Genomic DNA, 26,259 nt, shown 5'->3' with positions numbered 1-26,259 from the left:
TTAAAGCATGGGTTTCATGCTTGGGTCACCATGTTTTAGGTCAAAGTCCCCATTGAGGACTTTTAGGATTGATTTTGAGTGTATAGAATTATTGTACATTTAAATAGACCCTTCTTGGGCTTTTGAATCATGTAAAAAGGTTAAGTATTGAGTCAAATATGAATTATGGAACCTCCACACCATGTCGACCTAAGGGAAGATCAAGTCGGCCCTATTCGACCCCACAAGAAGCCTATAAAGGGAAGGACATCAAATTCATTTGGTGTATCACTTCTTATCAAGTGCGAAAACCCTGTTGTTGGGCAGAAGTGTGAAGTAGGTAGCTGGGAAAGTCTATTGTCGGGAAGCCGAAGTGAATGCGAGTTTGGGTAAGTCTAAGGAGTCAAGGAAAATCAAAATTTTGGTGGTGGTCTCTCTCCGTTTCGTGCTCTGGATTGGGAGATAGAAGTCTTCCAAGTTGGACTGTTGCCAAAAGCTATTAGCTGCTGCAAGTTGTTGCATAGTTGAGTTGTTGGGAAGAGGTAAATCTTCTGGAGGCTAACTTGGTGTGGAAGGAAGGTCTGGTCTTGGTTTAAGGTGAAGAGTCTCAAAAAGTACTATTGAAAGGAAGAATTACTTTGACTGGGTTTTCCCCACGAAGGGGGTTTTGCCCTGGCATGTGCCTACATCTTATGTCCATTGTTTTATATGTTGTTGCTTTTGGTAATTGCTTGATGAACTAAAGAAAGATGATATAAAGAATCGCAATAATAAGAAACATCACAAGTAATTATCAAGATCTAGAAAATCTTTACTGCCTTTCTGATTTTCCAACACAATCTCCCCGCAACGCGAGCCGGATGTGTATCGAACTCGTTACCCACGCTCTAATACCACTTGTTGGGAATCATGATTGTCGTTAAACCAAAACCTGCAGGTGTTAGTCAAGGACCGCATCGCCAAAGATAAGGATGCACGAGAGGCAATTAGTCCATGTCACGAAACACATGGGGAGCGTTGGTTTATCCAATGTCCAACAGTAATTATGAGGGACGATGAAGAGACAGTGGTCTTATTATTAGTTCTTCTCTTTCTAGGAGCAGTGGCTTCGTTTGACCATGTACCAAGGGATAATGAAGGGGAGCTACCTATAGTGGTCACTAGATGAGAGGTTCTATCATAAGCTTTGTGATACTCTCATCAAAATTTTATTGAAGCATAGACTTTGGATTTTGACGAGGTAGACTCAACTCGCGGGCAATGGTGCCAAAGATGTTGCTACAAAATCTAGTAAGCTTGCTGCAAAGCCTCACTAGATGGGGCCAAGTCCAAAACCCCTACTCAATAGATCAGCTAGGTTGGACTACTGACCACCGAAACTAACCCTCTGTATAATGTGGGCTCTTACCCAGACAAGCTCCAAGAGCTCAACTCAACAACAACAAAACAATAATCCCAAATGCATATCTAAGGAGCGAGCTCTCTTCTCTTTTAATAATCATGGACTATCGGAATACCATGGGTCACCTGAATATCATGGTTGTTTTTCTTCTTTTATAAAAGTGACTTATAATATTTATTTTTCTTTAGTCATTTTTAATTAAATAATTTTCCCATAGCCCACAATTAATTATTAATTTGTAACCCAGGCTAATGATATACTCTCATTTCCCAATGTTTGGAAAGAGGGACATTACATGTGACCCCGTAGGGGTGTGTAGGATAAGATGCTTTAAAACTAAAAATACTGCAAAATTGAAATTTCAAACATACTAATGGCTTGTCTCAACAATAGTTAACTTTGATAGAAAATTATCAAATGTAACCCTACTGAATGTAATACTAAAAGGAAAATAGTCAGTGACACGACTAACTTTTAAAGAGAAACAATGGTCTGAAAATGATGTGGACTGGAAACAAAATCAACAGAAGGACTAACATTAAATGAACTAGAAATATACTACAAAAGGACAACCTGGCATTTCTATGTAAAACCACAAAAAATAACTTAATATTTACAATATATGATGACTCGTGAGCATAAATAATTTCTACAACTTAAAATAAAGTTCTAATTACAAAGGAAACAGATATAAAACATGTTCAATCCAGTAGGATGACAGTATACTGGTCGAAATGGGCAAGATCTAAACCATCTAAACTCTAAACATCCAAATTTTTGGAGGTCTCAAATACACCTGATTATTGTTGACAATGCTCTGTTCTGTTAAGAACCGACTCAATGAAAAACTATACAATTAGAACTTCTTTGGTGAAATAATTAAATATACAGAATGAACTATTCTTTGTCAAAGATAAAAAGCTTTTAACAGTGAAGGTTGAAATTCAGAGTCATTTTTACCATTTGACGTAATTTGGGATCTTTTAGAATGCCATAAGCTACCCATTGTGACCAGGCCTCGAGCACAACACCATCATATCCCATGTTTCTGCGTACGTAAGAGAGCAGAATAACAGAAGTCATCAGAGAAAAGCTAATATAAACAGTTTCAAAAGAAATCAAGAAAGGGCAAGTAACACACTTGCATTCGGAAACAATAAGATCAATTGTTTGTTTCTTTTCCCTCTTCTTTGTCAACAATTCTATAGGCGATGCTTCCAATACAACTCTAGGTAGTATCTGTTTTCAAGTGGTCCACAAACTTCAATCAGTAAAAGCACTACAAATCATGACGTGAGACTTCAAAAATAAATATGACTAACTGCATTTAGAATGACAGCAAACTCAAGTTGCTGAAGCAAATACACTGAAGAATTTTTGGCATTCTGCCAAAGACAAATTACTTGAACGTTAACATAGTATAATGGTCACATCTTTATATTTATTAGGTACTCCGTACTAGTATCAGATACTAAAGTGTGTCAGGAGTCAGGACATAATGTAATAAAGTCTCACAATAATAAATGGGTCAATACCAATGTTGTTAAAAGCGCGAGCGGGATTTAATCGGCGCCGGGAAAAAAGCGGAAAAAATCGACAAAAGCGGGAAAAAAGCGGAAAAAAGCGGGAAAAAAGCGTTTGGCACAAAAATATTCATTTTTTTTCATTTTTTTTCAATTTTTTTAATATCTAAACCATCTACAACATAAAATAAATACATTGACACATAAATATGATAAAAAAACTAATATATAAGATGTTTAATATCATTTCTAGCGCTAAAATCACACATAACATTGAATCATGTCCTGAATAGTAAGTCCTGAGTCCTAACTCAGCCTCAAAATATCAACAAAAAATATGATAATGTATCTCATCATGTCATAATGTCATATACAATAAAATGAAAGTCTAATCCTATTGATTTCCTCTGCCCCTCTTGCGAGAAAATGGCACAACTTTCTCTTTCCCTCTAGATGTAGAAGCTGGTGCCTGTGCTGGTGGAAATGGCAGTGGAGTCTGACGTGCTCTAGAAGCTGAAGAACTAGTAGTAGCAGCGACAGGACGCTGAGGTAGACGGAGACCACGTCCTCTACTGGTGGTAGTGGTAGCCCGGGAAGGCGGTGTCACCTCCTCCTCCTGCTCCTCCTCCTCCACCTGCTCCTCCTCCTGCTCCTGCTCCTGCTCCTCCTACTCCTCCTCCTCCCCCTCCTCCTCCCCCTCATCCTGCACTAACCAATCATCAGTGGGATCCATGAGAGGCCTCTCGGTCTCAACCCTCCATTCAGAAGTGGTGTCAATCCCATCCAATGAGATGGCTTCCGTATCAGGTGTCTTCTCTAGTTGTCTCACCCACAATCGAAGATTGTAGTAGACATAGACCATGTCATTACGTCTATGGGACTCCAACCTGTACAAAGTTCATGAAATAATAATTAATAATTAATATTATAAAAAAAATATTGTTTAAAACTTTAATGAATTCAAAAATTTATTTGGAAATTTGCAATATTTTAAATGTTTAAGTGTTAACCTATTGCGCTTCTTGTTGTGTATTTTTTCAAATACACTCCAATTGCGCTCACATCCCGAGGAGCTGCATGTTTGGCTGAGGATGCGTACGGCAAGCTTTTGCAAAAGGGGTACTCTGACACCATACATCTTCCACCATGCGTCTACAACAAAATTACAAATAAAATTTTAAATAAACATAAGAAAAAAATGGAATTTGAAGAGACAATGAAATTTGAAATTTTGAAACAAAGTTACAAAGTACAAACTAAAAAATACCTGGCATTTTAATCGTCCTATCAGTGACAGCCATCTCAAAGCCAAATGTGCCACCTGACATCTTATATGTCTCAATTTGTCTAGAGATCTCTATACGTTCTTCTGGAGATCTCACCATCTTCTGGACACAGGTTAATAATCCTTCCACGACCTCAACATCAAAATCAAACCCACATGCATAAGAAAATGCAGGGTTCAGGAAAAGCCCAGCAGCATGAATGGGACGATGGAGTGTGTTGTTCCATCACTCATCAATGACTTCCCATAGAAGGAGTTGTCTCTGAAACCCATCATCTCCCTTATCATCATAGTAGGACCGAATGGCTTCTTTGGCCCTGTCCATGGCTTCATACAAATAGCCCATTGCAGGCTTCTCACCATCAACCAACCGAAGAACCTTTACCAAAGGTTCAGTAACAGCGCACACCTCCTGCACTCCCGCCCAGAAGTCTTCCTGGTATGAAACTAGTCTGCACACGGCCTCTCCTTCTGGTTTGCGGCTCATTGACGAAGCACACCACTCCTCTGAAAGAAACATTCTCTTCAAATCCCACATAGAATTCAAGAGGGATTGAAGAGATATGAAACTCGTCGCAAACCGTGTAATGGCGGGGCGCACCAACTCTTTGTTGTTGGTGCATTTTCTCATCAAGCTAAGCACAGATGTGTGATTGTAAATAAATTTTGTGATGCTTTTTGATGAGTCAACAATCTCTTTGACAAAGGGAATTTTCCCTATGTCCTCTAACATCAAATCAATACAATGGGCAGCACAAGGTGTCCAAAATAAAGTAGGATGCCTGTCCATAAGCATTCTACCAGCAGCAACATAATTTGCAGCATTGTCCGTTATGACTTGGACAACATTTTCTGCACCCACCTCCAAAATAAACACATCCAGCAAATCACATAAAGTTCTTGCATCTTTGATTTGATGAGTTGCATCAATAGATTTGATAAACATAGTCCCCTTGGGACAACTAACCAAGAAGTTTATAAGGGTTCTCCCCTTTTGGTCAGTCCAACCATCTGACATAACAGTGCATCCTGTTTGTGCCCATGATGCCCTAAAATCCTCCAATCTTTGGGTGCAGTCACGCTTTTCATCTTGAAGAAGTCGGCCTCTGAAATCATGAAGAGAAGGGATTTTGTACCCCGGGCCAACACTGGCAATAGCATCAACAGTAGGTTGGAAAAATGGATTATTCCTTACAATGCTGAAAGGAATATCACTCCAGAGGAGAAATTTTGTCATCAACCTGTCAGCTTGTTCTTTTTCAGTTCTTTTTAGCATTGAACCGATAGTTGGTTGTGAACCAGGTGTGGTTCGAGGAACAAAATATGATGATGCAGCTACCGGATTGACTGACGCTGCAGTAGAACCAGTGCCACTTGGCCCACTTCCTTCAGCTGACCTTTTTAGTTGCCTTTTGAGTTCTTCTTTGGCCTCTCTAGTGTGCTCTAATTCTCCCAATGCTCTCATGGCTCTTTGGATAATTTCAGGATTTGTATTTAGACAGGGCCCCACATCATGTCCAGGGATTTGTGCAAGGTGGAACTTCAACCTGTACACCCCCCCGAATATCTCCTTTCCACACAACTTGCAATACAAGTTTTGTCTATCATTCGGAGTTTTAGGTTCACCATATTCCCAGAAAGGATCCAATTTCCTTGGCATGTTTGTTTTTGAATTTTGAATTTGCAAACCTATGGAAAAATAAGGATTAGGAAATAGGAATTTAGGATTACATAATACAAATTACAATTTAGCATTTACAAAATTACAAGTTAATTATTTCCAAAATCCCAATTTCCAAACCCAAGTTACCCAACCAAATGCCAATGGCAAATGCCAAAAAACAATGAAAATTCAAAAAAAATAAACAATGTTTAAAAAAAATGAGAAAATAAAAATAAAAAATTGGTTCTCATAATCATAACAAATTACCCATCCCAAATCAATGAAAAATTACAAAAAATTCTTTAAAAACAATGAAAAACAAAGTTTTTATAGAAGCAAAACAAAAAAAAATTAATCTACATACCTTTTTTATGGACAAATTGGTGATCTTGTCTTGGATTTCTCCTAAAAACACTTGGATTCGCTCCCAAATTCGACGGAAACCCTTCAGCTCCTCTCCCTCACCTCTTCTCCTCCTCCTCCGCGCGGCGACAGCATAATGACATAAAAAAAAATCGTTTTTGCCTATTAAAAGCCCGCTGCCCCGACCATCTGCGATTTTTTCCATAAAAATCGCGATTTTTTCGAAAAAAATCGCGATTTTTTCAAAAAAACGCGATTTTTTCCGAAAAAATCGGTATAAAAAAAAGCCGCGATTTTTTGGGATAAAAATCGCGATTTAAGCGGCTGGGGGTTAAAATCGCGATTTTATCGCGATTTTAACAACACTGGTCAATACACATAATGTATTAATTAGATATTAATTGGGGTTTAAGTCCATGCTAGTTGGTAATGCAGGTGTTTTGTCTCATTTCTAGTGGCTTATTTGAATAATAATGCCATTTATCTCTTGCTCTACAAGAGTTATATTGTGTTTGAACCATGCACATATATTTTTATATAGTATAGCAAACACCTTTGTGCCCACTAGTATCAGCATGTATTTTACCCTTTGAAAAATAATGCCACTTTTTTGCTAGCAAAGATTGTTAGTTTTACCTGTTGCTGTTTAGGTGTTCTCCTACGGCAGAGGTGCAGCATGATTAGCAGGTGCTACAGCAACAGATTCTACAGAAGCCAATCCAACAATAACTTAAGTCAGCAACAGAAGTACCTAATTTCATGTGCACAACAGCGAAGGCATTGGGATGATTGTGCAGCACCAGTGTGACTTGGGAACGCACAGCAATTATTTTGACAGAGGTAGACATGCATACATAGCTCCAGCATGCATGCACCAGCCTTGGTTTTACTTATATCCAGAATTACAATTTGCTTTTCTTATTTTCCTTTAGCTTTTCCAAATTCAGCTAAAGAGCATCAGTTACAGGCTTTTCCAAATTCAAAACAAGGTGCAGATCCTCGAGAGTAAGGCACTTGCTTTCATGCATGCATCATCTCCTAGTAGGCATTCTATTCTAGGAAATTTACTGATGTAGGTAAGGCGTACGATTGTACACAAGGTTAGGGTCTGACATGGTCTACCTAGAAACCTTAGTTGCACTGTCTACATGCATTGTACATCCCATTTGGTGTATTATATGGGTTATCCAAAACAGCCCCGAAAATATCACTGTTGCCAGAATCCAGCAAAGCAGAATATCCATAGCGGGCATAGTTTCAGACCATTTCAGGCTTTAAGTTTCTGGGTCTTTTCAAAGACCTTCAAAACCCTTTCTGGTGTGGAGAAACTAATGGAACTCTGACCTGTGGAGCATTTCAATTTGTGCCAGATTTTTTTACCTGGAACTTGACGGGAAAATGTGTGGGTTTTGGATAATTTTTATCCTACACATGAATCCTATTCTATCAAGGAGATCAAATAAGATGAGATGATTGTACTAATGACCAATAAATAACCATAAAAGGTCAATGGGACCACAGAGTGCAATAGTGTCAATACAGTGCGGGAGCACAAAAGCAGCTTCTATATAAAGCAAGATGCATAATGTAACATACTGATCTAAGATAAGACTGGAAGACTAAACATTGAAAGTGGAGAATGGATCTGAAAGAAAAATGTATGGAGTGGACCCAGAATTCTGAAAACAAATAATGTAAAACTTATGAGAGTTAACTAGCACTAGCACTAGCTCCCCTAAAATTTGAGACCAAATGGAGGAATGTTAAAATTGTCAACTAGGACCAAATTCCACATTGGATAGCTCCTTTGGGGAAGATAATTGTGGCATTAGATGCCTCTTTTCGAGAGGACCAAAATCGACCTAAAATCATCAAATTTGGTTAAGGAGAAATGGGTTTTTGAATTTATGTTCTCTCACATGTAAATTATCAAGGTTGGCCTCACCTCTATGTAGGCTCATCAAACCCAATGGTCACGTCTCTTGACCCCCCATCGAACCATATATATAGAGTTGCCTTCACCCTCATTTACACATCCATATCTCATTATTCTCTCTGAAATAGCCGCAGAAGAAGATCTCCAGCGAAGGTAATAAGGGCAAGATTGGGATCTGTTTAGTCTCCTTCATGGGCCGAGTTCCTCAGGCAAGAGGCCGAGGTCAGTATGGAGAAATTCTGGGCTCATTTATCATCAATTTCAGGACCGAGTTAGAGCAGAAAGGGAGCCGCACTTGTCAAGGGTTATTGGATGGTGTTTTTTGGTATATGTTTGTATGAGTCTCCTCTCCAACAGCAAGTCTGTAACAGCCCTGGTCAAAATTCCATGTAAAAGTTAATAAAGGCAAAAATAAGACCAAGGTCATGGGGCACTCATTCCAAGCTAAATGTTGGGCAAGACATCCTAGTGTGGGTGTTCATTGGTTTATTATGGCTAAGGAAATTGGCAAAGGCAATGGCAAAGGCTTTGGAAAGACAAAATGGCATTTTTGGCACATTTATTTATGAAAATAATGGAAATTAAGAGAAAAGGAAGGTGAAAGGTCACATGTTGCAAGTGAGGAGGAAAATAATGGAAATTGAAGAAAATAGAGGCCTCCTTGATAAAAAGGCTTCTAAGGATCAGTGGGTAGGCTTGGTCAGTGTAACCTTTTGTTAGTTCAGTTTTGGAGCTCTCTCATTATTCTCTCTCTCTTGGACACTTGGAGTTTTTTTGGAGCACTTTGGCATTGGATCAAGAAAAGCAAAGAAGGCAAGAGGAAGGGAAGAGCAAGCAAGGAAGAGCGGGATCAAGCAGCTACAGCAAGATTCATTGCAGGTATCGATTTGCATGTGTGATTTCCTTGCTAGATTTGGCATGCATGGTATTGCAACAGAACTCCCAGGAGCCATGCATGGTATGGGAGTTTTGTGTGGTGTGTTTCTGTCATTTCCACTTCCTTAAGGTGAATTAGGAGGTTGAATCCCATTATAGTGCCCTCTCATCGCATATTTACCCCGGTTGGCCAGTTACTTGGGTAGATGTGGGATGAGGGTGTTACAAAGTGGTATCAGAGTGGGTTCCGCTCTCTTTGGGTCATATCTGATACAACAAAGTGGTACCAGAACAGGTTGCGCTCTCTTTGGTTTATATTTGATACCACAAAGTGGTATCAGAGCGAGTTTTATTTTCTTTTGGTGGTGTTTGGTTTCCGTGTTTTTTGGGTGATTTCAACCGTTGTACTGGATGGGCAGAATGTGCTTTTCATGCATGCATGTCAGTTGCATATGTGTTCTTTATGTTTGTGGACTATGTGCTTGTTGTGTATGCATGGCAGTGATCATTGTTGTCATTATGTCGCCATGTGGATGTTGATGATGTTGTTGTTGGGATGCATTAGTCATGAATGCATATTGGTTGTATATGCATTTTTTATGCATGTCAGTGTCTATATGTTGTTATACATGCATTATTTTGGGCATGGTTTCCATGCATAAGGTCGTTGTAGGCGTTTCAGGTCATGTTGTTGGTATGTTATGATGTTGATGTGTTGACTAAGGTGGAGCAGGAAATGCAAACCATCAGAGTGAGGTTGCAGCGCTAGACTTTGGGGTAAGAGAAGATCGTCATACAAGTATTGTATGTTTGGCATGTAGGTATGTTAGTTAATGGATTGTTATATGCATTAGGGTTATATACATGTTTGTCATTTTATTGTTGTTGTGGTTACATGCATGGTAGATGCTAGTTAATCAGTGTGATCATATGTACATGCATCGGTTAGTCATGAAGATTAGTAACTTGTTGTTATATGCATTGCAGTCATATTCCTGATGATTATGGTCATTGCAGTTGAGGTCTTGATGTTATTATGTTTTGTGCTAATTTGACCTATGTAGATGATCATGGTTATGACATTCAAGTATGAGTTAATATGTTGTGATATTATGTCATACTAATCTAGATTGACTGCGCAGATGTGATTATTATGTATGAATGATAATTATTTATGAGTTTATAATGTGAACATGTTAGCTAGTTACTGTTATGGATATCATGACCTTATTTATGGTTGAGTTGATATGTTGTGAAGTTATATCGTGCTAATCTAGCTTGATTGTGCAGACAAGATAGCCTCCCCTAAGATACATTAAGGTATGAGTTTGCTTATGTCGTATATTTGGTGCTTGACTATTTGATTATGTCGTCTATTTGGTGTTTGAGTGTTTGGTGTCTATTATGTCATCTAGTTGATTTATCTAACATGGTACGTTTATAGTTTGTTTGAATGTTTGATTAATTGCATGATATGAGTATGTGTCTATAAGATTGCATGAAGAAATGATCTTGTTTTAAGATGGTCGTACTAACACATATGTGTTGAGACAGCTGATATGTACTTGAGTGTAACATTATGTATTATGACTGATGAATGTGAGTTGATTTTGATTATGACATGGTTGTTAGACTTGGTGAAGGTTGATTTCCAAGTAATAGATATGTTGCCTTGATCTTTGGAACATGTGATCAACATGTGTGAACAGTTGCAAGAAACATGCTTGGTATTAGCATGACAAGGTAATAGTTGATTTGTTTATATAACTATCCATTGGGTGATGTGACAGTACATAGTAAGACTTAGTTGCAACAAGGTAAAGGTAAAAGAAAGGAATTGGGTGAGAATTCCTTTGGCTATGTTTGGAAACCGCAATTCCAAACAAATGAGTGCTTTGCATACAGGAAGTCTTCTTAACCCTAATTTGTTTGAAATTATGTGGATATGTGCTATATTCATGGACATGTATTTGACAGGTATAACAGTTGGTGTCTAGTTATAGCTAGATCTGTCAAGGGAATTGGAGTCCCTTGAGACATGGCACAGATGTGTTCAGCTACAAGGCAACGTGCTTGGCATAACAAGGTAAGCTAACTGGTATATTGTTATATTTATTTATACATTGACAATTATGTGTTTATGGTAGTGTGATGCAAGGAGTTGCATGGCAAGAGAGGTTGCCATGAAATCTTGAAGAAGGCTCGGGTTGAGCTTTCCTTGGGAACCATGGGATTGAGTCATGGTGTCTATTATTAGTCTTGTGTTTTTGATCTTTTGCGATTTGTTTTCACTTGATTCGCGGTTTGTTTATGTCTAGTATATGGCCATACCACTTTGTTTGTGGCATCGTATTGGTATTGGTTTTCATGGTTCACTTCTTCTTTGTTTCTTGCTCTTGCCTTTTATGTTTTGAGAGTCTTGGGAATTGGTTGGAAAAAGAGGAAAGTTAATGGAGCTCGAGAAGAGCTAAATGAAACCCAACAGGCGATGTAAGGCCCGGATGAATCTCAGTGCATGTATAAGGGTAGTTGAAGGCAAGAGTATGACAGTCAGTTGAGTTGGTTGGGTCCATTGGGATAAATGAACGATGGCAGAACAATCATGAGAAAGGTAATAGGAAAGGTAAAGTAAATGGACTTGAGGTGTCAGATGCCTTGGCTATGTTGGGAATCGTTGTTCTCAATGTTGTGCATGTTGTGAACAGATAAAGGGAGTTCTCTTAACCTTGACCTTATGATATCTAGTAATTATGTTGTGATCATGATTATGTTGATGTCTATATATGTATAGATGTATGTATGTATGTATGCATGTCATGTTTGACAGGGTCATCATGGATCATAATTGTTTTTATGCTAATGTTTATATGTATATATGTATGTATGTATGTATGTCGTTGTCTAACAGGATCATGATTGTTTAATGCTAATATTTATATGTATGTATGTATGTTGTTGTCTCACAGGGTCGTTAGGAAACATTCTTGTGGAGGAATGACTACTTACGCAGGGGAATGACATGAGGAAGTTCTTGGTTTATGAGGAATCATGTGGGAAGGGTAGTCCTGACAAATCTACGAGGTCAATATCATGTGGTTATGAGTTGATATTATGTGATTATATTATGTCATTGTTATGGACAGACTATACTGAGGGATACATCAAGGGAATGAAAGACAATATGATTTGCGGCATGCTAGGATAAGCATGGATGGTGAAGAGACACTGAAAGCAAGGTTGCTCGATAGAGACAATGTGGTTTTGGATGTGCAGCACTACTATTGTGTATATGTTGTGCATATTGTATATTCAGTGATTGTACCTATGGTGTTGAGTGTCTTTTGTATATATGGTGTTGTGTGCATATTGCATATGCAATGTTGGGTATAGATGGTGCTATGTACATGTTGGATATGCGTTGTTGTGTATATATTTACATGACAGGGTCATCATGGATCATAATTGTTTTTATGCTAATGTTTATATGTATATATGTATGTATGTATGTATGTCGTTGTCTAACAGGATCATGATTGTTTAATGCTAATATTTATATGTATGTATGTATGTTGTTGTCTCACAGGGTCGTTAGGAAACATTCTTGTGGAGGAATGACTACTTACGCAGGGGAATGACATGAGGAAGTTCCTGGTTTATGAGGAATCATATGGTGAGTGTCTTTTGTATATATGGTGTTGTGTGCATATTGCATATGCAATGTTGGGTATAGATGGTGCTATGTACATGTTGGATATGCGTTGTTGTGTATATATTTACTATGTGCATGATGGATATGCGGTGTTGTGTGCATATGGTGCTATGTACATGTTGTATATGTAGTGCTATGTACATATGGTGTTGTGTGCATGTTGTACATGTGGTGCTATGTACATATGGTGTTGCGTGCATGATTGTACATGTGATGTGTGCATGTGGTGTTGTGTACATGTTGTACATGTGGTGTTGTGTGCAAGTGGTGTTGTGTACATGTCGTGCGTGTAGCACTGTGTACATGTGGTGTCATGTACATGTTGTGCATGTGGTGTTGTGTACATGTGGTATTGTGTACACGTTGTACAGGTGGTGTGATGTACATGTGGCGTTGTGTACACGTTGTGCAGGTGGTGTCGTGTACATGTGATGTTATGTACACGTTGTGCAGGTGGTGTTGTGTATAGGTGGTACTGTGTACATGTGGTATTATGTGCATGTCATACATGTGTTGTGTACATATGGTACTACGTATGTGCATTATGTAGTTGTGGCATCCTAACGTGTATTCATTATTTTGTACTATGTGTAAGTATGTATATTGTGTTGCAAACCGGATGTAGGAGTATATATTGTGTTGTGTTGTACACCAAGTGTAGGTGTATGTGTCGTGATGTATATCAGGTGTAGGTGTATGCACTGTGTGATGTCGTACACTGTGTGTGGATGTATGTGTTATGATGTGCATTGTGTATGTGTACGTGATTGAAGAGAAGCAAAGGCACTAGGTGCTTGTCGGGCATGGCAACAGATCCAGTGTGTGTACAGAAAGAATAAAGGCAGAAGTAAGGACTGATGAAGGATAAGTATTAGTATTTTATTTTAGTTTTATTATACATATAACCTATGATTCTGATTTATGATGGTTATATGTGATCTATGTTTCTGGTTTGTAATGATTGCATGCGATTCATGATTTTGATTTATGATGGTTGTGTTTTAAGCTAACCTAATGTGATATGTTTATACATAATGATTTCATCAAAGATGCTAGTTTGACTTGTTGTGACAAGAAGTAAACAGGATTACAAGTGTACCTTATTAACGAGCTACCAATGAGGTATGATGTGAATTTATTTCAATTTATTTTAAATCTAATGGCTATGTGTTTGGTATAAGAAAGTATGGGAAATGCCCAGGTTGGGTGGTCAAAACCGACTGCAAGCATTAGCAGCAGCAGTGAAAGAAATTGGAACAGGTAGCAGTATGTTGGTAAAGCACTTCAGGAGCAGGGCCATTGTGGGACACTGGTACCCAATAGTGTCCATTGATTGCCATGAGCATGCTATGATCAATACGATGGTTTTGAAGCAGGTATATGCCTTGGTTGTTTGACCTTCTAATGCGAGGAATGGTTGTCAAGGGATGGATCGCCTAGGATAGGGGATGCCAGGGAACTTGGAAGGTGAGTGACTACACGAAAGGGTTGATCGGATTGCCTGAGGCACTGTGTAGCAGAGAAGGGAAGGTCAGGGATGGATTTGTTTTGGTCATTAGCATTGCCAGATGGAATCAGATGCACATTGGGAGTGCGCACTGGAACAATGAGCCGGTAACTGTTCGTTGAGAAGACAAGTGGCACAGGATTGTAGCGCTAGACATTGGATGCAGCTTTGACTGGATTCTGGAATTCCTGGGAATGAAGTGAATCCTGGCATTACTTTTGAGGGTGGAGGTGTAAGCCTCTGGATTCCCTTGTTGTTGATGCAGGCATCGTATCCTTTTATTTGCTGGTTTAGCAAATGTGCATATGTGTATATGTGGTTATTGTAAATACCATAATGAGCTGTGTTATAAAGCTTCAATAAACGGTATGTTTATCATGTTTCAGCAGTGGCCATTGTAAATACTACAACGAGTTGTGTTATAAATCTCCATGGGCAATATGTTTTGTTTTCAGCAATTTGTTGGTTTATAGGTGTCATTGAACACCGAGGACAATGTTCCCCCAAGGGGGAGGTTTCTGTTACATCCCTGGTCAAAATTCCATGTAAAAGTTAATAAAGGAAAAAATAAGACCAAGGTCATGGGGCACATATTCCAAGCTGAATGTTGGGCAAGACATCCTAGTGTGGGTGTTCATTGGTTTATTATGGCTAAGGAAATTGACAAAGGCAATGGCAAAGGATTTGGAAAGGCAAAATGGCATTTTTGGCACATTTATTTATAAAAATAATGGAAATTAGGAGAAAAGGAAGGTGAAAGGTCACAGGTTGCATGTGAAGAGGAAAATGAAGGAAAATAATGGAAATTGAAGAAAATAGATGCCTCTTTAATAAAACAACTTCTGAGTATCAGTGGGCAAGCTTGGTCAGTGTAACCTTTTGTTAGTTCAGTTTTGGAGCTCTCTCATTATTCTCTCTCTCTCTCTCTTTCTCTCTCTCTCACTCTTGGACACTTAGAGTTTTCTTGGAGCACTTTGGCATTGGATCAAGAAAGGAAAAGAAGGCAAGAGGAAAGAAGGAGCAAGCAAGGAAGAGCAAGATCAAGCAACTACAGCAGGATTCTTTACAGGTATCGATTTGCATGTGTAATTTCCTTGCTAGATTTGGCATGCATGGTATTGCATGTGGTTCTTTGCTATCATGGCATGGGTTTTTCTAGGTGTGACAATGTTTTCAGCCTAGCCTTGCCATTTCCGAATAGCCATGGTGTGATGGGGTTCTCATGTTTTAGTTGAGTTGGATTGTCGGATGGATTCAAAGCTGAGTGAGGTGGATCTCTAAAAGAAAGAACACATGGCCTAGTGATCCCCCATCGAGTTGTATTTATAGAGGTGCCTTCACCCTCATTTACACATATCCATATCTCATTATTCTCTCTCGAATAGCCACAAAAGAAGGTGGTCTCCAATGAAAGTAATAAGGGCAAGATTGGGATCTGTTTAGTCTCCTTCGTGGGCCGATTTCCTGAGGCAGGAGGCCGAGGTCAGTATGCAGAAATTATGGGCTTATCTATGATGATTTTGGGCTCATTTATCATCAATTTCAAGACCGAGTTATGTTAGGATATTCCAACACATAGGAAATAGTTAAGTATAACTTGGTCTAGTTTAGAGTTAGGTAAAGTGTGTTTCTTTACTATGTACATTTGTAACTTACAATCGGACAATCATGATATGTTCTAGACATGAAGTGATCCGACGGTTCATTCTCTCCTCGGTATTACCGACACTTGATCTGTGGCTTAACACCCGATTGGTCCATGATCTCTATTTAAAGATCATGGAGGACCATTTGTAGGGGGGTCATTCATGAGAGAAGCTTATGTAAATTTTCTTTCTTTTATTAATAAATTTCCTGAAGTGGCGACATTGGCTCAAGCCGTGGATTGTTTCCCTCTTTGAGGGTTTTAACCACATCAAGAATACTGGTGTATTGATCTGTGATCTGTTTGTGAGCGATGTTCTCTGGTGTTCTATTTGAGGAACTTACCCTGTAAATTCCTACATGGTATCAAAGCTATTCGAGGGCCGCATTCGTTGGTGATCCAAATCCGAAGCCGATACAACTGCATCGGACTGTCGTTTCCTAGATCTATTGTTTCTGACTATTTTCGGGCCGAAAGGACTGCTCTATTGGGTTAGGAGCATCTGTTTCAGTGAGGAACCCCTTTCGTTTCACGTGAAAAGGTTTCTGGTAGCCCCAGCTACGTCATTTTTAAGATCTGGAGATATACAGTCTTTATTTGCAGTTCTAGTTATTCATCTCTCTGTTTATTTCGGTTGCATAGTCTACGATCTCTTCCTTTCTTTCTTCACACATGACATTCCCAGGAACTTCCAATCGAAGTTCTTCCAGTTACAGTCAATCACCTCATATTCCATATGAGGTCATATTATGTTGATTTCATCTAGTGTGACACATGCCTTCCAGCATCCTTTCATAGGAGGAGATTCCTTTCCTTTGATCACACTTCTTAAGATAGAGCAATGATGCATGTTACCTTCAACCATACAACATGACTTTATAATATCGAATACAAGCATACATAGCTCATTTACCTTTAGGTCATCTAGGCTTCTTTCAGCAGCTTCCTTGATTGAAAATAGCTTCAACCCCTTGATCTGCTTCATCTCTTATGTCATCATACCATCATCCCATGAATTCCACAAGTTGGAGTTCCTGATGAAACACTTGCTTCCTCTCTAGATCGATGAACATTCAGATGAGGATTCCATCAGAGAATCTTGAGAATCTTGCATATCCTTATCTAGCAGATGTTTCCTTCTAATGTATGATGAGACTTGTCCTGGATGACTTCTTCCTTTTTCCCATAAGTGTCACTTGAGCTTTCAATGAGGTTTCCACGATCTATATCCTTCGTAGTTGACTGCCATAGGTTTTGTTCCAAACATCCTTCATGTTTCCTATGATGATGTCACGAGCTTTTACTTCTAATGCTCTTCCTCTTCCTTGGACTTCCTTCTTTTCAGTGTCCTCCACTTCTTAGGTGAAATGGGCTTCTTCTCTATCTTTCTTGTTATTGCCCTTCTTGAGCTTAAGACAATCTTTCCTGTAATGCTCATAGCATTGAATCTTAGCTATGTTCTTTCTTTCTGACAAATGTTTGAACACTTTTTGTCCTCAACCTGTCTTCTTCTATCTTGCATAGAAACCACAAGTTGTTGAATGGAATAGTTTTCTTATCCTCATAAGCATTTGTTACCTTGTTCATCAGTTAGTGTATTTAGAATAAAGGAGATCATTTCCTTATCTGAAATCATCTCTCCCAGATCTTGTAGTTGAGATCTTATGAAGATAACCCTTTATCCTTTGATACCTTCAATTTGTGTAGATCAGATCTAAGTGATATGACCTTCTTTATCGTATCTTCAAAGAATAATTTTACCAACTTATCATATATCTCTTTTGATGTCTCCAATCCTTCTATATGAGAGAATCTTTGACAGACTCCATAAGAATCTCTTGAGCCCTTAGATCCTTTTCCATGTATTGAGATAGTACTTGACCTTCAGATGGTTTGGACACTTTTCCATTGATATGATCAATGACTTCATTTTCTTCAAGGACTATTTCTATCCTTCTTTTCCATGCAAGGAAGTTTGATGACCCAACTAGCTTATAGATCTCCTTGCAAAATGAAGTCATTTTACTAGATTAGATTATAGAAGAAAAAGGTACTTGTCAAGTGAAGATAAAATCTTCAACTTGATCCCTTTGTTGATGATGATCAATGAAGATGTCTTGATGCTCCTCAGATGATCTTCTTTAAGGATAAGGAGGTCCTTGCTTCAATGAGGGGGAGACTGCCTTGGAACCTTTTGAAGATAATGATCAGGCCCTTGATCTTACTTCTCTTGATTGAATAGTCTACAAACTCTTTGAGGTTCCTTTGGTGATAATACAGTGTGGATCTCAAAAATGCTTCTAGGGTTTTGAATTTCTCCAAGATGATATGATCTTTGTCCCAGAAATGCTTTTTTATGTATAGACCTTCTAGTTGCCTTGATTTGTAGATCTATTTGCCTTGAGTGGAAATAAGGCTTTGGCCTTGATTATTTGATTGATGATCCCAAGACTTCTTTTGAAGTAGACTTTCTTCTTTGATCTAGGGTTTGATTCTTCAATGTAGATCTTGAACTTTTGCTTTGATATCCTTTGACTTGCTTTGATGCCTTTCTTGAAACTTGGTCCTTGATTGTCTCTTTGATTAGATGCCCTTTTCTTGACTTTGTCGCCTTAGCTCTGATACCATGTTGAGAAATCTAGGGCAAAAAGTATTAGGTGATTTCTCTTCAATTAGTAATTGCTTGTGAGAGCTTTTTACTTCATTAGATTAGGATCTTCTTTTACTTAAGTTATTTGTGTTCTTCTTCATAAAAGAGCTACCAATGCATGAACATAAATAGACAAGAGACACAGAATGTAGGCTATGAGCCCGGGCCAAAACCTCTCACTCTTTGAGAGGAAAACCGCACAAATTCTTTTTATCGATTCCAATTGACGAATACCAAGACCAAGACCCTTGACCTAGTTGCTACTCCAAAACCAAGACACAAGTTCTCTTGACTGTCTTTTGCTCTTTTCCTCTTCCACTTCAACCTTCTTAACACTAAGACTACATCATTGTAATATCATCGAAAAACCTCATCACTACACTGAGATCTTCATTGTTGTTATACTACCAAGATCTTATCACTTGTAGGAGCATCGAGACCTCATGATTTGTAATGATACCCAAACAGTGATATCACCAAGATTGTGCCACTGTGGTGAGACTTCATCATTGTGTATATACTGCAAACTCTTGTTGTAGTAGCACCGAAGATAAGAAATACTTGTCACTGCAATCTGAGTTCCTTTAACGAAATACTTGTCACTGCAATTGATATCAGAACTTGTCTCTTTAATTGTCACTGTAATTGTTATCCGAATCTCACAGGTAAACCCGAACTCCTTGACTGTTAGATAGCACCGAACTTATATCTACAATCCTGTATCCTTATCCAAGCTTCTTTAACGAACTTGCCTCTACAATCTATCTGAACTTGTCTCTGCACTTTGTCACCTGAATTTCAAAGAGATCTGAACTTATGTCTCAGTGTAATAGGCCCTGTTGCCTATTTATAGTAGTCTGCCTATGAATATAAACCGACGTGACCTTATGAAGGGATGTGTCTCTAATTAGGTGAGTCGACATGAGTCTTTTACTTCATCTTGAGGCCGGCTTGAAGAGGAGAACTTGTGCATGTCTTTGGAAGGCTTCTTGATAATTATATAGGCTCATATACATTGTAACATGCCCAAGAAGGGTTCTTCATGACATTGACTCCTTTTGACTTTTATGGCAAATCCTAAAGGCTCACAATGGGAGCCATCTAAAAATAAAATCTCTTGCTCATGAAACCCATGAAGAAAGTATTACAATGATAATTTTATTTTTCTTCTTTACATCATTTACAAAAATCACAATTACATGTCATTATGAAGACCGAACCTAGTTACACTTTTCAACACGTATTACTATAGCTGTGTGCAGGGTTGCATATATTATATCATGGCTCGCATTTTTAGTAAAGGCTCGTATAAAATCTCAGAGGCTAGCATCTATGAAGGCTCACATTACTTACGGCATCGCTTTTAGTTTTATTGTTGTGGCATCGCCTTTGTTTTTTGACTCTATTCTTTGTGGAATCGCTTTTATTCTGACCACTACCATCGCCTTTATTTATGACTCTATGACATTGCTTTTGTTTTGTGATGACCTCGAATCAGTTTCTCTACAGCTCGTATTTTATGCATATCTGAGCTTGCATTATGGACCGCACTATACCTGTGGAGCACGTATGGCAGAGACTTCGTTGTATGGTAGTAACACTCTACAAGACCCTTTTCATAACAGTAACATAGATGATATGGCAATAACCTTTATAGCAGTAGCATAGCAGTAATCCCGATGTATGACTTGACAGTAACCCTAATGGATGACATGGAAACAACTCTAATGTATGACTTGGCAGAGTCTCTGTAATGTCCCAAATCAATTAATTTTGGAATATGCACTTCATATTAAACTATCATGCATTTTCCAGAAGATTGCCATGTAAAAGCAAAACTATAAATCTATAAATTGCACAAAATCTCATTAAAAGAGCATAACATGACAAACAATGAGAAATGCAGCAACCAAAATCCAGCTTTATTATATATAGATAGATGCCAATACAATAGCTGGGAATGACCCTCCGGTCTCCAAACTGAAACAGAGAAACAATCTCTACACCTGTGGATTCTGAATGAATCCACCAAGGGGAGATGGGTGCTCGCCCAATCTCTCTAAATCACCCGAGGGTTTTCGTCCTAGGGCTACCAATGGAGTAGAGAACCGGGTTCTCAACCTCTCATACAAGAAACAATACTCAATCCAAGATGTCCTCCAATGGTCTCCTCCTCTTTTATAGATTTGATGGACTCCTCTAGAACCTTCTATTTTATTATTATTTTAATCATGGAGCACTTTTCCCTCTTTTATTTCAATTAAAATATTCTTTTAATGCGGAAAAAGGGTAAATTGGCCACCATGTCTCCTTTGGCCACTGGAACTCATATCTAACCATCCCATCCTGTAGATCTTCCCGTTCCAGTTCCAACAAGCTATTACACTAAGGTGTTCCACCAATTAATCTCCTCGGAATGCCACCTTGAGCATAATTAATTAAGTTATGCCCAATAATATCGTTGATTTCTGAAATTTGTTGGAATGAGACAAAACGCTAGGAAAACCATGCAGATGATGGAATATGCTAAGCAAATGCCATCAAATCCCATAAAAACTCTGCAAAACTCCATCGAAACCCCTGATGACATAAACCTGCTCGACTGAGCTGGCCATCTCATGCCCTAAAAATACACCCTGGCTGCACTATGAAGAAGAAAAAAAATGGGGACATGACAGTCTCTGATATATATATATATATATATATATATAGATTAGAGATACTGCCAAGTCATACATTAGAGTATATATATATATATATACTCTAATGTATGATTTGGTAGTATCTCTAATATATATTCTAATGTATGATTTGGTAGTATCTCTAATATATATATGTAACAATGACTTTGATGCTAGACAATAATCATGTCAATGACATTTGGTATGAAATTAATATATGGACAGTGATCCATATGACAATGAGACAGTGATATATATCATTGTCATGATTTACATGGCAGTGACATATGACAGTCATTCCTATGAGAGTGATAAATGGTAGCAGTGATAAGACAGTGATGTATGGATCATCCCTATGATGACAATATGACAATCATGGCAGAGTCTCGATGACAACTACTATGAAGTAAATCATGACAATGACATATGACAGTGATTCCTATGAGAGTGATAAATGGTAGTAGTGATATAACAATGATGTATGGATCATCCCTATGATGACAATATGACAATCATGGCAGAGTCTCGATGACAACTACTATGAAGTATGTAGTGATAGGGGCAATGATGTATCTCTGGGTCCCATGACAGTGTGATATGTTCGCTGCTATATTGTCTTAATAGGGCTAATGTATTGGATATTGAAAGACATATGTCTCATGATCTCTTGTACATTGTATCTCAGCTGAACAATTGATGAATATCTAATAGATGAAAAATTTGGTTGGGTTTTCACTTTTCCCCCTTGTGGGTTTTGGCTTGGTCTCTGACCTAAATCCGGGTGTCCCTATTGTGTATGCTTTTCTTTTGTTGTTCCTTAATGTTTCATTGCATTGTTGATGTTATTGTTCTTTCTATATAATTGCTAATAATGTTTATATGTTATGGGGTGAATGTAATATATACATGATGAAAAAGTTTGTAAATGCAATTATCTTAAGCAAAGAACAATCTTGCCCTAAAATTAACATTTTCCTAGGGCCAAAATGGTTTAGGGTATTCTAGATGAGTTATTGTGGAATAAAAACCTAAGATTTATCTTGATAATCCTTTTTAATGCAAAAAATAGCTTTATTCATCGTAAATCTTTCCCTAGGAGGGCTTATGTCATCCTTCTATAGATATTTTTGTGCCTTGGAAACCCTAACCCTAGCCTAGCTTCAACTTGAGGCTTATTTTGAGGGTTTGCTCTATCGTCTTGTTGACCTAATCTCTTAGCAAACCCTTTCTTTGACTTTTATGTATCTAGGAACTCCATTGTTGTTGCATATCAAGAAACACTAGATGGTAAAAGTCTTTATCTAGTTTAGGTGCATGATACACTGCTCCTTATGAAGAAAAATTGAACCTTTGTCCATCATAAAGTATCTTCACCCAGCCTGTATCTTCATCACCTTTAACCCTAGAACTTAGAATATCCTTAAATGTGAGTACTAGGAAGCCTTACTTCTCCACTAAAGAGCAAGAGGAAGATTGCTGAGGTGACAGTATCAGTCTCCCTCACTGTTGCCACAGGGTCTGGCCCTTGTCTCGTGAGTCCCTTCACAAGGCCTACTAGTTTTGTAGCAACAGGCTGCACACATCTTATTCAATAGGATTAGTGCACATAAGTTTGTGATTTTTTGGCACAAGTGTTTGTTTCCAATATGACCATTCAAAGAGGATCATAGAGTTGACGTATAATGCTCATATCATTGTATTCATTAGGTGTTGGTATTAGATCATAAAGTGCCTCGTGACATAATAAAATATCATCTTACATGCTAAAGAAGGTCAAGACATGTAATGTATTAATTGGACATTAATTGTGGCTTAAGTCACTGGTAGTTGGTTATGAAGGTGTTTGTCTCCCTGCACGAGACTAATGCCATATCCATGTTATATCCATACATTGAATAATATTATCATCTCTCTCTTTCTCTGCCACTGAGTTAAAATGGGTGTGTGCATATATTTTTATTACAACAGTAAACACGTAAGAAAGCAGTTTCTTTATCAGCAACGCTGAGACCCAATGGACTGCAAGCTCTCTAAGAAAAATGCTACAAAATTTTTTGCAGGTAGAAACAAAACAAAAAAAGCTTGAACACAACAATGGAGACATTAAGTTTCTCCAAACATTATTCAAAACAAATCAAACTATCAAATTCTGCATACCTCAAAATAACATGTCACCCAGACATGAGAAATGCAATTCAAAAATAGACGCATGAAAAATTATGCATAATATGTCTACGGAAGCCCATTAACATAGTTAAAAAGGACAGCATTACAAGGATTGGTATACCAATGGCAGCCCATGCTTACGAACTTGAGCCATCCACTGTTGATCAGCATCATGCTTACCAAATAACTGTAGCTCTGTCCCAATTCTGAACCACAATGGCAGAAAGATAATTAGAAAGATTAGGCATTGCAGAGAATGCAAATAAACCAATATCACCATTTGGGCAGACCTCTTCAACTGATACCAGACAGGTGATACATGTGTAAGTTTGGCACGAAATTTTATGGCCATGTCATAACCTTTACTATTCCTGCAACACATGATCCAAAGCTGAATATGAGAAGTTTTCTACAGGTTCAATGATAACAACAATTAAATGAGGGCATAGACATGATAAAATGATCAAAAGAATAATTCCACGAAAGTTATTAAATAAAAAGCAGTTTTCTTCAAGTGGTTTTTAAATCTTCCAGTGACTGCAGTAACTAATGTCAATTATTACTTTGTATCATAACCTGATAATGTGGATTAATAATAGTAAAGGGAAACAGGATTGCCAACCTGTAATGTCCCTTCTCAAATGATCGGCATAGGGATGACTCACTAGCTCATTTTCAACTCTTGTGGGCTAGAGTTGCAAGGGAGGAATTAATAAAGGGGGCACTTAATAAATAAATGTCAACTTTGTAAAGTGATGTTATAAAGTGACAATAATAAAAGTGGGGAGAAAACATTAGGGAGCAAATAAAAAATAAAAAGAGGGAAAGAAATTCAAATTGGAGAAAAAGGGGGGAAATTGGAAAAAGAGAAATCAAAAGAGAGGACATGACTTCCCTCTCACCATTATGCATTTTTTCTCTTGGAGATCAGATGGGAGAGCTTAGTGCCTCATTTCTTCCTTGGATGAAATATTTTGGAGGAAAAATTGATTTCGGTGGATAATCATCCACCCTAGCTGATTGGAGAAGAGATCACTCAGATCTCTTATCAGTTTTAAATGTAAAGGAGATAGGCATTGCTAGAGTTCATTTGGGGTCAAGTTATCTTGCCGAGGGAGGTCCCTTTCCACCACACAAGTTGAGAATGAAATCTATTGGCTCGTGATATACTGACAGTGGTTACTTGCTTTTGGAGAGACTCCTTCAATCCCCTACAAGTTTAATCGTCTGCTACGAGAGCACAGGTTGTTGTTCAAGGATTTTTTATCTGCGTAGGAGGACAGTCGACATGCATGCATGTGGCTGTGAGGACATTATGAGGTGGATCAAGCTATTGTTGGATTGCACACGAATGCAGGGAGGCCGCATCGATTGTAGAGAGACCAGTGGGAGTATACATGACAAGGTTGCAGCTGCTGAAACACTCAGGAAGGCCGCAGCGATTGAGAAAAGGAGAAAGCAGGGTTTTTAAGGATAGATCATGGCTTGGAACACTGATAAGCGGCCACCATACGAGGCTGGGAGTACATGCGTGGGAACAGGGTATTATATCAGTCAGCTTGTGGGCAGTTTAGGACTTGGAAGGAGTCGTAACAGTTGGAAAGTACCATCACTAGCAATTAAGTGGATACCCGCCCTGTTGTAAAGCATTGAGGAGCAAACAAGAGTCAACCATTCCTGTAGTTGAGGATGATGTCTGGGTGACAGCAGCCAAGCACCCATTTCATGTAAGTTATTTGGGGTGCTATTGAATCCACAAGGGATAAGGATTGTCTGAGAATTCGGAGTGGCAGCTTCAAGTGCAAAGGTTTAATCAACTAAGAATTATTCCAGGCATGTACAGTCAGCTTATTATCTGAAATCAAATTCAATTGGGTCTTATTTACATGTGTTCTTATTTGTTCCTTTGTATTGAGTGTTAGAATTCTTGTATGCACACAACAATTCCCATACATCCTAAACAATACAAAAAACCAAAACAAAAATTCCCAACAAGGAGGCAAGCAAGAAAATTGTATATCTATATTCCAAACAACAGTTGGTCAGGACACATCAGTGGTATCAGAGCTAATAATTCTACCAGCTTGTGGTTCGAGTGGTTGAATGTTTCCTGAAGGCACAGAATACATCACATACCAAAGACAGAAGAGAAGGGAAGGTAATCCTTTCCCAACAAGATCAGAATCCGAAGAAGGGGAAAACATAGGGAACATGCATGAACAACTAGGGAATAGTACCTTGGACATCTTGAATGATCTAGCTCAGGGACAACAACAATTGGTTCAGCTGATCACACAGTTGGTAACAAGCAACCAAAACTAACATGCAAGCAACCATGGAGCAAGTAGGTCCAATGGACATAATAGGGAATCGGGTGAAAGCAGTAACTCTGATCAACTTGGACAGCAAAAAGTGGGACATAATCCAAATACCTTGAGCAGAAAAAACCCTAGACTTCTTCTACCTAAGTTTCTAGATGGGCCATACAGAGGGAACCAAGAACAAACAGGCTAGAATGAAGGATTTGATGACTACCTACAGGAGTATGAGACACTTGGGCAGGGTTTCCACCAAGCTATGACATTCCAGGATTTTTGCTTGATCAAATACAGAAGCAAGACAAGGGGTTTTAACAGGGGTGTACAAGGGTCCCAAAATTTTGAGGTGCTAAGGAAGGTGGGAAAACTGTCTCTACCTTCATTTGATGGGTCATTGAGCTCCACAGCAAGAGCTTGGGTTCAAAAGCTTGACACTTATTTCCAGCCAAATCCCATGACCAAGGAAAAGGCCTTTAAGTTTGACACCCTACATTTAGGAGAAGCTCATGAGTGGTGGTACCATGGGCTGCTGACTCTAGGGCATGATAGCATCACT

General features: G+C 38.5%; 1 protein-coding gene across 1 annotated transcript in view; it reads right to left on the bottom strand.

Moving 5' to 3' along the window:
- The window catches only part of LOC149158428 (uncharacterized), a 163,410-nt gene that overhangs the window by 77,258 nt on the left and 59,893 nt on the right, over positions 1-26,259 (bottom strand). Inside the window, exons 3-6 of the mRNA XM_089436210.1 lie at positions 23,676-23,756; positions 23,507-23,591; positions 2,523-2,620; positions 2,342-2,429 (exon numbers count right to left, since the gene is read on the bottom strand). Coding sequence (XP_089292336.1) covers positions 2,342-2,429; positions 2,523-2,620; positions 23,507-23,591; positions 23,676-23,756 — 352 coding nt within the window. The remainder of the gene's footprint in view (positions 1-2,341; positions 2,430-2,522; positions 2,621-23,506; positions 23,592-23,675; positions 23,757-26,259) is intronic.

This window comes from Pinus tabuliformis, chromosome 5_2 (genome assembly GCF_031772625.1).
Source record: "Pinus tabuliformis cultivar Carrire ecotype Pingquan chromosome 5_2, CPIR1, whole genome shotgun sequence".
In the NCBI taxonomy this organism is placed as follows: Eukaryota; Viridiplantae; Streptophyta; class Pinopsida; order Pinales; family Pinaceae; genus Pinus; species Pinus tabuliformis.
This window is presented reverse-complemented; position numbering and strand designations above follow the sequence as displayed.